Source organism: Coturnix japonica, chromosome W (assembly GCF_054131305.1).
Source record: "Coturnix japonica strain WE chromosome W, WE-NBRP24, whole genome shotgun sequence".
NCBI classification, from domain to species: Eukaryota; Metazoa; Chordata; class Aves; order Galliformes; family Phasianidae; genus Coturnix; species Coturnix japonica.
Window position 1 is genome coordinate 3,357,369 of NC_140701.1, and position 13,117 is coordinate 3,370,485.

Genomic DNA, 13,117 nt, shown 5'->3' on the forward strand with positions numbered 1-13,117 from the left:
AACTGAGCTTCTCCAATCCCGAGCTCAGGTAAAGTCCAGGCCCCCCCCCCAAGTACACTGTGAGCCCCTCTGTTACCCAAGGGCATTTGGGCCCTCCCAGCTATTGGACAATGCTGACTCCCTCACACCTCTTGAGGAATCAGCTCCTGTGCAAGGCCCTCACATACTGTGCTGTCACCAGCCCGTCACAGCCAGGTAGCTGCAGGCTGAAATCCAAGATCTAACACACAGTCCAAGCCTTCAAAATCAGCATCTCCACCTCATTTCCAGCATTAGCAAAGGCAGCCAACCCTGCTCGGGATGCTCCTCCTGCCTTGAACTTGCTCAGCTGCACGGAGGGCTTTGGATGAACAGAAGCACAGCGCTTGCCACTTTGCCACTTGCTGCCATCTGGGTGCCAACGACTGCACAAAGCAGCTCTGACAAGTAATGGTTGTGCTGGGGGAGCAGCTGCCTCTGGGTCTTGGCTGGATGCAGACCATCTGGCAGCAGACCAGCTCTGGTGCTTGACAGCACCTGCAAGGTGATACATGGAACACGGCTGCAGCACGGCTCTGACCCATCCCTTCCTGCTGTGCAGGCTACAGCCTGCCCACACCTGTATATCACACCTCAGCTTCCCAGGTCCCACAGTGAACAGGCTGAAGTATACCCACCACGCTCTGCCTTCTCCATTTCCTTCAGCAGTCGCTTCAGGAGACGGGATGAGCCCTGAGAGTATTTTTCTTGTTTGGATTCATCCTCTTCTCTTTCCGGACCTTAACAGAATGTATGAAGTTAAATATCATGTGCATGAAGATCTGAAGATCAGTGGCGAGTCAGCCAAGTCAGTGAAGACAGAGTACTCACTGCTGGGATTCCAGCTGGGCTCCAGCACAGGAGGAAACTGATGACCGGGCAAGGCCCACACTGGGGGCACTTCTGCAACCAAAGACCCATGAAAAGTTTTAGTCACACACTACAGCATCAACTGAGTAGCAGAGCATACAGGGGGCAGGGCCTGCAGACACAAGTGTGATCAGACACAGGTGAGGAGAGCTTCCGGCACATGTGGGGGCCTCCTTTTCCCTGAGTAACCTGTAGGGTCTGGCGGTGGTTGGGGAATGCCACAGCCCAAATACAAAGGTCTGGGCTCCCTCAGCTGCAGAGGGGCAGCGGTAACCTTCCCACTGAAATGTTGCAGCTCTCCGAGAGAAAAAATACTCATGGCTCATCTGTGCAAACCCTTCCGGGCACAAACAGGCTTGGAAGACCTGGAGAGGATCTCCAGTAAAATTGCACCCAGGTAAACCATGAGAGCATGAACGTTTCAGCCTCCAAGGAAACAGACACTCACAACTTACCCCTGGGTTGTCCCCCAGGCACAGGCATGAAGTCCGGATCCAAAGGAGCATCCGGAAAGGGAGCACGAAGCTCATCATCTAGAATCAAGAACAGATGAGAGAAGTTCCCACTATATGCACTATATGGTGTGATCTCCTTCTCCCTCAGTAACTGGATGTGGAGAATAACTCAGGTCATGATTTCCAAAGTTGCAGGGTGGACGGGATGACCCGTAGGCTGGCACCTGGCAGCGTATGCAGTGCTCTCTCCGGGCCACGTGCCACATCTCTCACAGATTACGTGGAAGAAGATGCCCATCACCCCCTACCCAGCAACACCCCCATGGAAGGCAGGCCCCAGGCAAGTGTACTACAGGGCCGTGGGGACACAGCCTGACTTCTTGCTCCCAGAGCTGCTCAGTTTGGGTCCCATCTCTACCCACTCACCTGCTCCCCGTGCTCGCCACGGAGCAGCACAGCTCTCCTGAAAACTCATGGCCACCAATAGGAGGAAGAGGACAAGGTGGGCAGGGTCCATGGCCGCCCCCACACTTGCACCACGCTTCCAACACCACCGCTGCAGCCACAGTGAGTGTCACACTGAGCCAAGCCTGCAGCCAGGCCTTGTGAGCTCATGACGCAGCTCAGCACAGTCATAGGATGGGGCATTGTGACCTCACATCTCTGTGATTCCGGGTGGCGGCTCCCCGCAGGCTGCTGCTCCTGTGATGCACTGCACCAGGGCTGTGTGGGGCTGGTGCTTACATCATAGAAATGCAGAATCATAGAATGGCTTGGCTTGCAAGGGACAGTGAAGAACTCAGAACCCCAGCCCCACTGCCTCGGGCAGAGATGCCACCCACAGAGTCTTGCTGCCCAGAGCTCCATCCAGCCTGGCCTTGAACACCTCCAGGGATGGAGCATCCACAACTTTGCTTGGCAAACTTTTGCAGAGCTTCAACAACCCCAAGAAGGCATTATTTCCAGCCTGGTGCAACACCTCAGGCCACAGGGGTAGTGACGCAATATGCACAGGTTATCCACGCGTGTGAAACGTGCTGCAATTAAGCAAGCCAAGCGGATAAATCCTCTCCAGTGTGGAGGATGATGGCTGAAATACAAGCTGGACTGCTGAACCAGGCACCAATGGGGCTTATGTGTTTGCGTCAAAAGACAAAATACCAAGCAGAGAGCATGGGAATCAAATGTTGTTTCTGAAGCAGAATTAAGAAAAAAAAAATTGATTTCACAGTCTGACAACAACCCTCCTCCTCTGCCCCCTTTCCCCCAGCGCACCCCTCCCTTCCCTCCCTCTTTGTTTAACAAAGACTTTGAATAAAATCATCATATCAATACTACAATTGCTGGCCTGGGATTATTATCGCCTCTTTGGGGTTCCTGGACAGGAGAGGTGCACCCCACTGATTTCAGCGGTCCTACCTGGGTGGTGAGGTGACTTCTTGGGATGGCTGATAGGAAACTGTTACATAAAGGATGGGCTCTATGAAAGCTAAGGCACAGGTGTTGACTCCTGCAGTCCCGGTAATTTCGTGCACAGACAGAGGCAAGGGAATTTAATTCTTGCCTTGGGGGGTCTCTTGAGTCTCAGGTGAGTCTTGGGACTCAGGTGAGTCTGGGAGCGCGCTGTTGCTGTATGGTACCCTGTGCACTTGATGAAGTGCCAGCAGCACACCCCTAATAATCCGAGAATCAGAGCGAGGTACTCCAGAGGGAATGGGCCCTAAATCCAAGAATCGTGTGAGCTGAGTAGTTCACAGCATCATTCTGGAGATAAGGGGAATAGGAGCTCCCAAGTACAAGGGAAAAGCATCCCCAGAATTGTGCCTGAAGATAAGCCCCTTGGGGAGAAGCTTCAGAATTGGAAAAATAATCCCAAAACTGGGAATAACGAAAAAGATGTTTAAATACTGTATACAAAAAGCCTAGAGAGCCACTAAAGGGAAAATCATTATTTTGACCAAAATAGGGGTCTGACAAAGATTGGGCTTGTCAGACTTTGAATTTATATGTAAACAGTAATACTCCTTTCTCTGAAAAAGAATTGGCTTATGACATTGAATGGGTGCAAGAAGTAACAGTTCCTCACAAGGAGTCAAAGTTCAAAAGAAAAAAAAAGCAGAAAGATCATAAATGGGATCCCTTAGATACATTCCCTCCCTTCCCCCCTCAACTCCCACAATTTCTAGAGCAATGCAAGCAGCAGCAACCCCTCCAGAGAAGGGGACTGGCTGAGCTGCTGATCCCATGCAGGGCCCTAGAGGGAGGATGCACTCTCAATTACTGAGGGAACTGGAATAGCGTAAACAGGACCTGGAGAGTTCTCCTTTCTCTAATACTAATCTTACAAATACTTCACATTATCCTCTTAGGGATAGTCTCCTTAGGTCAAAGGAAAATAGGGCATGCTAAGCTGCCATTTTATCTAGCAGAGAAGTCAGGAGATTCAAGGAGGAAATTGATTCCTTAACTGGGGATCCCGTAAGAATAGCAGAGCAATTAAATCAATTACTAGGACCTAATTTCTAATCATGGACAGAAATGATGCTTATCATGTGTAGAGAGTGTTTTTTTACAGTTAGTTAGCTGAGAAGGGTCGTAAACACGGTGCAGTTAATCTAACAGTCATGCCACCTGCAAGGGCAGTGAGAATAACAAGATGCCCTGGAATGGTGAGAAACTAGCCATGGTTCTGGGAACTCAGCAAGGGAGTAGCTTTCAGTTGATAACAACAAGCTGTTAAGATACTCGGGGATGGTATGTAATTGGGAACCAATGATGAGCTCCACTTTTGCAATATGTATGAGCTAAGTATCCGTATTATAAAGGTACACGCAGCCAAGGAATAAATGAGATTCGCTGATCATATGTCAATGACAGGTGTGGTCGTCTGCTTTTCTCCCGCCGTTCTGCAACAAACACCTATATACAAATTTAAGAACACAACGGAGTAACTGTTACTGTTTATTAACAACCAGTTTTAATAATACGATAAAAGTACGTCCTGAGAAAGGGGAACAAACATGCTTCTTCAAGGTTTTTTAGCTGTTCTGGATCTCAGCCGTCGCTTGGTGATCAGATGATCACTTTCCTTCTTTTGTTCCTCAGATTCCTGAAGAAAACATTTCAAAAGTTACTCATCTTTTCACACAAGACTGACAAGCTCTTCTTGACCCACGCAAACATATTTCTTCCCCTAAATGGATTTCAGAATGGCATTTGCTTATTATATTTTATTCAGAAAACTATGGGATACCGAGATCATTTTAATGCAGCTTAATCACAAGGAACAAATATGGAGAATGTACAAAATCCTGTTTATCTTAAAAAAGCACACACATCTGAGGAAAGCCTGAAGGCAGCTTTCATTTTGAAATACTTGTTTTCAAAAGAGTATTATAATACTTGTTTTGTGAAACATGAAGCGTTCAGAAAACATTTTTAGCCTCAATCCCTGTAGCTATGACTTGCCCAGAATTTCAGTTCTCGGTTCAGTTCCATGTTCTCAGAACTACAGTGAGAGAAGAAATTCTCATCTTCTTCATCCTCTAACAAAAAAAATATAACATTTTGGTTTCTGCCCCTATCATTCATCAAATCATCAAAAAATTCAGAGGGATATTACAGCATGGGCAAATGATCACTATGCTGAACACAAAAAGGACTATAATATAATTAAAAGATGCAGTTCCAACAGAGCAAGAATGTTCTTAGCACAATAGCTGCCGACAGAGTCATGAAACTGGCACATCAGATCCTTTGCAAGTTGGCTTAGACAGGAGATCATAGTTTAAGCATACCTAAAAAGCTGTGTAAGTTGTGCTCTAGAAAAGCGTGTAGTAGAATAATCCCACTCCAACACACTGAAATTATCTATGATTCCAAATTAGAAGACATCTCCGTGATTGCTACATCACCTACTTAGTAAACTGTAAGCCAGCCAAACACAGAGATCTTTGAGGACAAAATAAAACAGAACAGCAGGAAGACCAACAAGAATGACTTAGTAGAATAAAGAAATACCTCAGTACTTTCAACCTCCTCCTGCAAATAGATGAAACCTCCAGTCTGTTTGGACTCCTTAGTAGTTTATTTTAAGCCAAGACTACAGTATAATCGCTTACCGAAGAAGCAGGTATATCTAGAGGGCCAGAAACGACAGTTGAATACAGCTTCCTTTTGGATCGTTTTGGCTTGGTCTCTCCTTCGAGACTTTCAGGTTCGTTTGATTTAGGAGAACTTACTGCTGACATCAGCTTCTTGGCTAGAAGAAATTTGTTTTGATACATAAACCAATCAACTTACTGGTTTTGTGAGTCTTTAAATCAATGAATGCAAAAAAAGCTTCGTAACAAACTTGGTTTATAAATGACACGTAAAATTTAAGTGAAAATACTCAGAAATTGTATTTGTTCGTCGAGGTTCTTTATTGCTTCTATAGCTGAAACTGTTTATAGGTTCAGGTACGGCAGCTTAAAGCACGCATTAAAATGGAGTATGAAAGACAATCATGGCTCAGAAGTCGCTGGAAGTCAGAAACTTCAGCAGGAGTTAAACAACAGGCCTAACTTTCGTGCTGACAGAAGCGCAAGACAGAACCAACTTTCTCTGTATACTTGTAGGTTTTCACAAATGTAATAATGAATCTCTGAAGAGACGAATAAATGCATTTACTTCATAAATCAAAGGACAACTTAACATGGCAGACAAGTTCTCTAAGAACACATACATTAATAGCCTACAGCAGAAACAAGCCATTCTACAATGTCTAGAAAACATGGAATAAAACTTATTCTACACCAACCTTTAGAGTGTATAATAGAAGGAGAGCTTTGAATAAAATCTCCAACTTTTTGCAGTGTTTCATCCTTCTTTTTAGTCAGTCTTGAAGCATGTACTCGCTTTCTCAGGTAGTAGTCTTTTCCGGATTTCTGTTCAACAGAGATGTGAACATGTGAAACAAGAGCATTGTTTAAACTTCATTTTAGTTCAACGTTATTTTAAGTTGACATTTTGAGCTTTACTACTGACACCTCTGTTCATTATGCTAATGATACCACAACGGCAAGTAATGTAGACAATTTTATACCCTTTAGGGAGTTGTCAAAATCTCAGCTATTTCAAGGCATACGTTTCTTAAAGTTTCTTAATAAGGCAGTAGTTTCTTTAAAAGTAGCTCCCAAGCTGTGGAGTTGTTTCTTACATAAGCTGTTCTAATTACATAAAATAAACAAACATACAAAACAGAAGACAACAGATGGGAAAAATCTACTACTCATACTCTGACCATGCCAAGGATACTGCTATCACATGTGAACATCTGTTTTTAAAAACTGCCATGCATATTAATGATATGAACCTTAGTTTAATACAAGGGCTTCACTTACAAAAGCACACGATAATACACTAAAGCTTCTCTTCCCAACTATTCAGTGTGCAATATCCTTCCCTCCAAATCATTACACAGTACAGCCATTACACGCTCTGGGGACAGACTGACTTGCCCTTTGGTTAGCTTATGGAATTTAATAGGAAGAGCTCATAAGCACGTAAGATTCCCATTCAGGTATACAGATAAGGATAAGACACTGCTTCTTTCGTGTGACCACACAATTACAGGAAGTCCCAAGCTAGCTTCAAAACTAGAACAAAAACCAACCATTTTCTCGTCACTTGCAGAGGGTGAATTAAAAGCCATGACAGATTTTGTATTTTTCGTGTTCTCACTTTTCACAAAATCCTGGGAAAATAAGACAAGTTTCAGCCATGATTCTTTTGGAAAGAACAACTGATGTCACAAAAGTGAACACTTTAAACACTTTTGCTAATAGTAGGGAAGTATTTGCTAGTGGTAACTATTCCACTGTAAATCAAATAATAAATAAGCATTCAATTATAAAAACAGGACACTAAGATATCAGTATTAGACGTCTCATGATGTCTAAAAAGCTGATTTATGTCTACAGGTTTCAAAGAAAATACACAATGGAGTTAAGAGAAATTCCCTTCTCTTAAACCATTATCACTGAGCTTGGCTATTAGTTTTGTTCATTAAAGCAGTTCATTGATTAAATTCTTCAACTACTTTACTGAGGTAGAAATAGCATTTTTTTAATGCTTAAATGAGAATGGTAAAAAGGCATCAGATATTTTGTTTTCTGTTGGGTCTAGGTCATACCTCATCCATGTCATCACTTCTTTTCTTTTTTGCCTTAGGCATTTTCACTCCTAAAGGTATCATGCTGCCGTGCTGCTTTATCTCCATCTTATCAGGTTGCAAAGGTGTCAGTGGGATTTCCAGCTCCGGTTTTGGGAACCGACTAGTTTTGCCATTTTCTGCGGACACTCCAGAAGAGTCGAGGACAGTTCCCAAATGCTCCTGATAGCACAGAAGAATTTTAAGTGCAAGTGTTAAGGTAGCCATGAGATTAAAAAGCTATAAAGCATCTGGAAAAGGATATGTAAGCATTCGATTTTCCTGCTGTAAGAACACTTGTAACAGAAGGAGTCTATTTCAGTTACAGCAGAGTTTTACCCTTCTTTCTTGTTACATTTAAAATTATTTCCAATCTATGATCACAAAAAAAGTTCTCCATGTTAAACTGAGCCTGATACTTTACAAGTCATTTTTTCTCAAGGGCACAGACAACTACACTTTTTTTTAATAGAGAATGGTGGTAGAACTGACACGATTTTCTTCATCTCAACTCTGCTGTGTCAGAACTGGGCAGGAAAAGGAGCATTTGATTCAAGTGTTCAATTAACTTCCAGCTTAATCTTAGGGAATTTGCCCTTCCTCTTCTACACCAGAGATGTTATTTACATAAGTAAGGTCCAGCTGGCAAGGTGCAAGCCCAGTACAAGTCATTAAAGAACTCCATTGCTATCTTTTCCCTGGAGAGAATACAGACATTCAAGCAATGACACCGTACTTAAGCTGAAGGCTATCATGTACCTGCTCATGGTCAAATGGCAGCAAATGCACAGCTAAGTGACAGGGAAATGTCAGTATGCATTTCCCCAGCAGCACTTACTGTCCACAATCCACCCAATCCTGTTTTTCTCAACAGGAACAACAAAGTCAGAACTGAGATCACCTGGACTCCTCCTTCTCTATGGCAGGAATTCAGCTAGCATATCAAAAATGAGTTCAGATGCTGGTTGAACACATGGAAGACAGGCTGCTGGGGACATCAGAAAATGGTAGATGGCTGCTTCTACTGCTGCTAGTAACTAGCAAACTCCAGTGTCCCAAACACAGACTAGCAGCTTTTACTACTTACACTGTTCCAACCCCCTGAGGGGAGTCTTCTTCCTCTCAAAAAGTTACCAAAGATTGTAGAAAGACAAAAAGTAGTCAGAGCCACTTTATCAGGCTCTGCTAAGAATCTGAATGGAGTATCACCACCCACTGTATTTCCAAGAATTAAGTTGGTTAATAAATACTTTGTTTTTAAAATATATGTAACTGCTATTTTATGAAAGTTAGCAATTAAAAACTTATATAGGAATGATTAACATCATCTGCTAACAAAACAATATCCAGAAATCCTGCAGAGGAAGAAAATAAGTTCAATTTGCTGTGCCCGTTTCAGTGGCTCCATGAATTTTTTCCAAGTAACTTATCTAATCCTGAGCCACTTCATAAGCATTAACATGAGGAGAGTTTTCAACAGCACCTGACAAATATTCATCACACAATTGTTTCAACAGCTTTTATTCCTATCAAAGGCTATAAAAACAGGTGATCTGATCACCTTGAAAGGGATAAATAAATTAAAACTTGGGAATTGTTTAGAGAACATGAGATCTTTTTTTACTCATTCCTTATCAAAAGCAATACAATCACAACATTTTCAGATCTGAAGTTTCATACTAACCTCAGATTCATTTAATGAAGTGAGGCTCCTAGTACATGGACGTGACAAATAATTGTCTTCAGCTTTGCATCTTAATGGAATACTTTCTCCAGTTTTAGTTTTGCTTTGTTGTTTCCTAGGCTGTAAATATTTAAAAGGAGTAAAGATTAAGCTATGCATTAGACCTCCAAAATATCTCGAGTTTTCTAAAGTTACAGTGTAAAACCTCAAGCTCAGACGCCACATGAACACGTAAGCTGAAACACAGCACAAGTGTGGGAAGGTAGTAACATCTATTCATTGTGTGATCTTCAGATACACCCTACTGGGTATCACTAACAGTCTGAGGCAGTATTCTGCCTCCAAAAGAGAGAAAGCGAGACATTATTTAGGGACAAAATCTGTAACGCTGGTCGTTTTGTCATCCATTCCCCCCATACTCTGCACGCTCACAGCTGCTATGTTAGAACACCAAAGGCTAAACCTCTGCCTAATCTTCAGCATCCACATACGAATACATGGAAAACTGCATGGAAAAGTTCCATAATGTACACAGAGAGATGGTGTTCTAGTAAATAAAATATTTTTGAGAAGATGAGAGCTCATGTTTGAGTGGAAGACAAAAAGAACCAACAAGTACTCATCACTGAATATGTAGTTAAAGGACTATATGCTAAGAAAAATTATTCTAGCTCCAGTATCTCCTAGGAAAACAGAAGAACAAAAAGGGGTTAACAAGATGTTAAGTACTGACTGTCTATAAATATAATCATACCTTTTCATTTACAGAGTCATTCCTTCTACTTTGTCTTTCTTCAAGTAAAGGTATTTCTGGCAAACACTGAGGGCTACTGTGGTTAATGCGTTGTTTTAATTCCTTTATAAAGTCATCTTTGTCAGCCAGTTCTTTTCTTAACTCTTCTATCACAGTTGCATTATCCTAATAAACAGTAAAAACTGCTGAGTTGTGGGATTGGCAAAAGGAATTAACACACACAAGCAGTATTGCAATTACTTAGTAGCATCAGTTTTAGAATTGCAGGCTAGAACACTTAACTATTCAAGAACAGTAACATTTCACGGATTTGTACTGTCACTGTTACAAGTGCAGTAGTCACAGAATTGCCTGGGAAGTTGTAATACAATATATTTTGATTCTTCTATTTTACTTATGTGCTTCAGCCTTCATCTCCCTTAAGATATAATAACCCGAGCTTTTATTTGTTCCCAAATCCTCGGTACTGTGAGAAAGTCGGCAGTTGTAGGGGAAGTTTTGCTATGAGAACATCTTTCTTCTCAGAGAAAGTGAATCCAAACATTTTCAAAAGAGCACAACTCATTTAGTCTTCTGTTTAGCTTCTGAAATTCTATGCTACGGCTTAGATTGGCTATCCTGATTAAAAGCTGGATGTTGAAATAAGAAATGCAACTTCCACAGATCATCCCCCCTCTGCTTTTTGATGCTTCCCTTAATCTCTCTCCACGTCCCCTTCTGTCTTTTCATGCCATTGTAGATACTACCTCAGAGAAAGCAAAGAAAGTAAGAAACCTGAGACAGAACTACTGTCTGAGTATTGAGCCTAGCTTGGGATCCGGAAATGCTGTGAATTATCGGAAAAAGCTACAGATGTCCAGTCTGATTGTAGGATCATAAGCATCAAACCGACATCTGCTTATCTGAACTACTGAAAAAATTGAAATTTTAGTAATTAACAGAAATTCTGTTTCTGAATAACAAAAATAAAAGCTGGTGCTTTTTTTGGTTAGTTGCACATGATGTCAATACGACAGTGTTCAAGAACAGAACCACACCCAGAATACAAAGAGCAGGTACAGGAGTTTTACAGAATTTATGGGTAGCTAATCAGGTAGGAGGAAAGGAGAGCTGACCTTGCTTGAATCCTTTAAGGCAGATTGTCTCAGTTCTGCTATTTCTGTCTCATTTTGTATGGCAATAGAAGCCAAAGTTTTGAGCTGTTCTTCCAAAGCTTCTACTAACTGATCTCTCTCCTCACGCCACTTTTGAATATTATGGTCCTTTTCCTCCAGCTCCTGTATTTCATGTTGAAAGAAAAGCATACACAGTAAAAACAAGCAGAATCTTTTAGACAGCCTAGAATTAATAAGTTTTTCATATAGCATAAATAAGGACTCAAGCTGATAAAAAGAGTTTATGGTAAGACATTTCAATTAACATATCGTGATGTCACTCAACAAGATCAGGTTACATGCATGTATTACATATGTATTTACTATGCAGATTATTGTATTTAAAGCAATCTGCCAGTGCTCTGTAGTGACTAATGATTTGAATATCTTTCATGGTCTACCGCTAATTTCAGTTGGCCACTTTCATTTTGCTCCAATTTTTTTTTTTTTTTTTTTTTTTGACCTTTTCCCTGTTGCTTGGAAAACCTGCATCATTCATGTAATAAAAATTAAGAGCAAGAAAAATACCTGTTTAAGTTGTTGGATAGTATAGTCTTTATAATCCAGCTCATCCTTAAACTGGTTATTAATCCTTTCAAGTTCTTCCATCCTGTTCCTGAGGGATTCCTCCACAGAACGCATCGTGGACACCTGTAATGTAAGCACAGCTCACGGTTCATTAAAAGACTTCTGTAATCCAACCTGGCCAAATACTTCTTTGTTAAATAAAGAGGAATTCACAAACAAGTGCTGAGTAGGAAAACAACAGCAAGTGCAAGGTTACCAAGGAAGACATGAATTCATTTTTAAGCTTCAATTTTCCACCCCAAGCACACCCAATAAACTTTCAGACTAAGATCCTGCAAAATGGGTTTTAAGATATCTTCTTGTTTAAGAATTAAATTTTAACTATTAACATCACTGAGGCTGAAATTGAAGAAAAAAAATATACATGCTTATACTAAAGAGCCTCTGGAAATTAGTCTATTTCTCTTCAAGTAAATAGCATTCTTCTTCCCAGTTATCAGCGTTTTTTCACAAGACTTAGGTTTTAGGCTTTGGAGTTACCACGGATACCAATGGCAAGTCACCAGTAACGTAGAGATAATAACAAGTCCCCTCCAGAGGCAGATTAGCTATTCTCTTCACAAACCTTATTCCAGACTACCAACCAACTTTACTTTCCTCTGTTCATTATCTATGTGAAACCATGTTTTAACTTCTGGTCCCCTCTAGAGCTTCAATGGCAACTTTACCTAAGATTTGCTGCTAGCCACACTAGTGTGAAATTTCCAGCTTCATAGTTAAAGTTTGAGAAGTTTTAACAGCAGAAAGCCAAGCATAATCTTACAGAAAAAAATATCTCAGTTGACTACAAACCTCGCTTTGTACTTGCTGAATTTGTTTCTCGGCATCAGAATGTTTGTCTTTTAGATCTGCATACTCTTCTTCTTTCCTCTGCAAATCTTTTTTCAAATTCAGTACAAGGGCAGAACTCTCAGAAAGAATATTTTCTAGCCTTATGTTAAAAATAAAGAGACAAAGAACATTACTGTTACACATCTCATGGAAACAGCAATTACAGCTTCATCCATGCCCTGCCTGTTGGTTTCTATTTGTAAATAGACTCTTAAATCTATCTAGACCAGTGACAAGATTTAAACAATTACTTTTGAATTTCAGCTTGCTTCTCATAATCAATCAGATGCTGAAGCAATAAATTATTCAGATGCTATTCTGAGGGATGTACAACAAAACCACCAGCAATCCCCATATTATTCTTTATTTCCTTGCACACTCCTGTTTTCCCTTGGAACTCAAGTAGCATACCAAAGCATCCTAAAGTAGTAGTTTGGCCATTGATAAGCATGCAAATGCATTAAGTCGAAGGGATGTTCCCATTAACTATTTTTAACTCTAGTTCATTCTCAGGGGCTCTAAGTTAACTCAGTGGTTACTTACGATTCTATACGTTGCACTTTCTCCATT

At 41.2% G+C, this 13,117-nt stretch overlaps 2 protein-coding genes across 2 annotated transcripts; both read right to left on the reverse strand.

Moving 5' to 3' along the window:
• Positions 1–4,291: 4,291 nt before the first annotated feature.
• LOC146754252 (kinesin-like protein KIF20B) lies at positions 4,292–7,220 on the reverse strand. Its single transcript, XM_085527595.1, has 4 exons — positions 7,000–7,220; positions 6,145–6,271; positions 5,465–5,604; positions 4,292–4,452 (listed from the first exon to the last, which is right to left on the reverse strand). The coding sequence occupies exons 1-4, from the start codon at positions 7,036–7,038 to the stop codon at positions 4,372–4,374; spliced, it is 387 nt and encodes a 128-aa protein (XP_085383721.1). The 5' UTR covers positions 7,039–7,220; the 3' UTR covers positions 4,292–4,371.
• A 292-nt stretch (positions 7,221–7,512) lies between these two features.
• Positions 7,513–12,718, reverse strand: LOC146754253 (kinesin-like protein KIF20B). The gene is made up of 5 exons (XM_085527496.1): positions 12,509–12,718; positions 11,657–11,779; positions 11,090–11,251; positions 9,221–9,340; positions 7,513–7,719 (listed from the first exon to the last, which is right to left on the reverse strand). Exons 1-5 carry the CDS (start codon positions 12,689–12,691, stop codon positions 7,513–7,515), a joined length of 795 nt encoding a protein of 264 aa, XP_085383622.1. The 5' UTR covers positions 12,692–12,718.
• Positions 12,719–13,117: the final 399 nt, after the last annotated feature.

Coding starts and splice junctions, on each gene's coding strand:
- LOC146754252 (XM_085527595.1), bottom strand. CDS start 7,038: ATGGCTTTTAATTCACCCTCTGCAAGTGACGAGAAAATG. Junction 5,605..6,144: donor TTCTATTATACACTCTAAAG/GTTGGTGTAGAA, acceptor AATTTCTTCTAG/CCAAGAAGCTGATGTCAGCA. Junction 4,453..5,464: donor TAGATATACCTGCTTCTTCG/GTAAGCGATTAT, acceptor TGTTTTCTTCAG/GAATCTGAGGAACAAAAGAA.
- LOC146754253 (XM_085527496.1), bottom strand. CDS start 12,691: ATGTGTAACAGTAATGTTCTTTGTCTCTTTATTTTTAACATAAGGCTA. Junction 11,780..12,508: donor TTCAGCAAGTACAAAGCGAG/GTTTGTAGTCAA, acceptor CTTACATTACAG/GTGTCCACGATGCGTTCTGT. Junction 11,252..11,656: donor CTATCCAACAACTTAAACAG/GTATTTTTCTTG, acceptor CATGAAATACAG/GAGCTGGAGGAAAAGGACCA.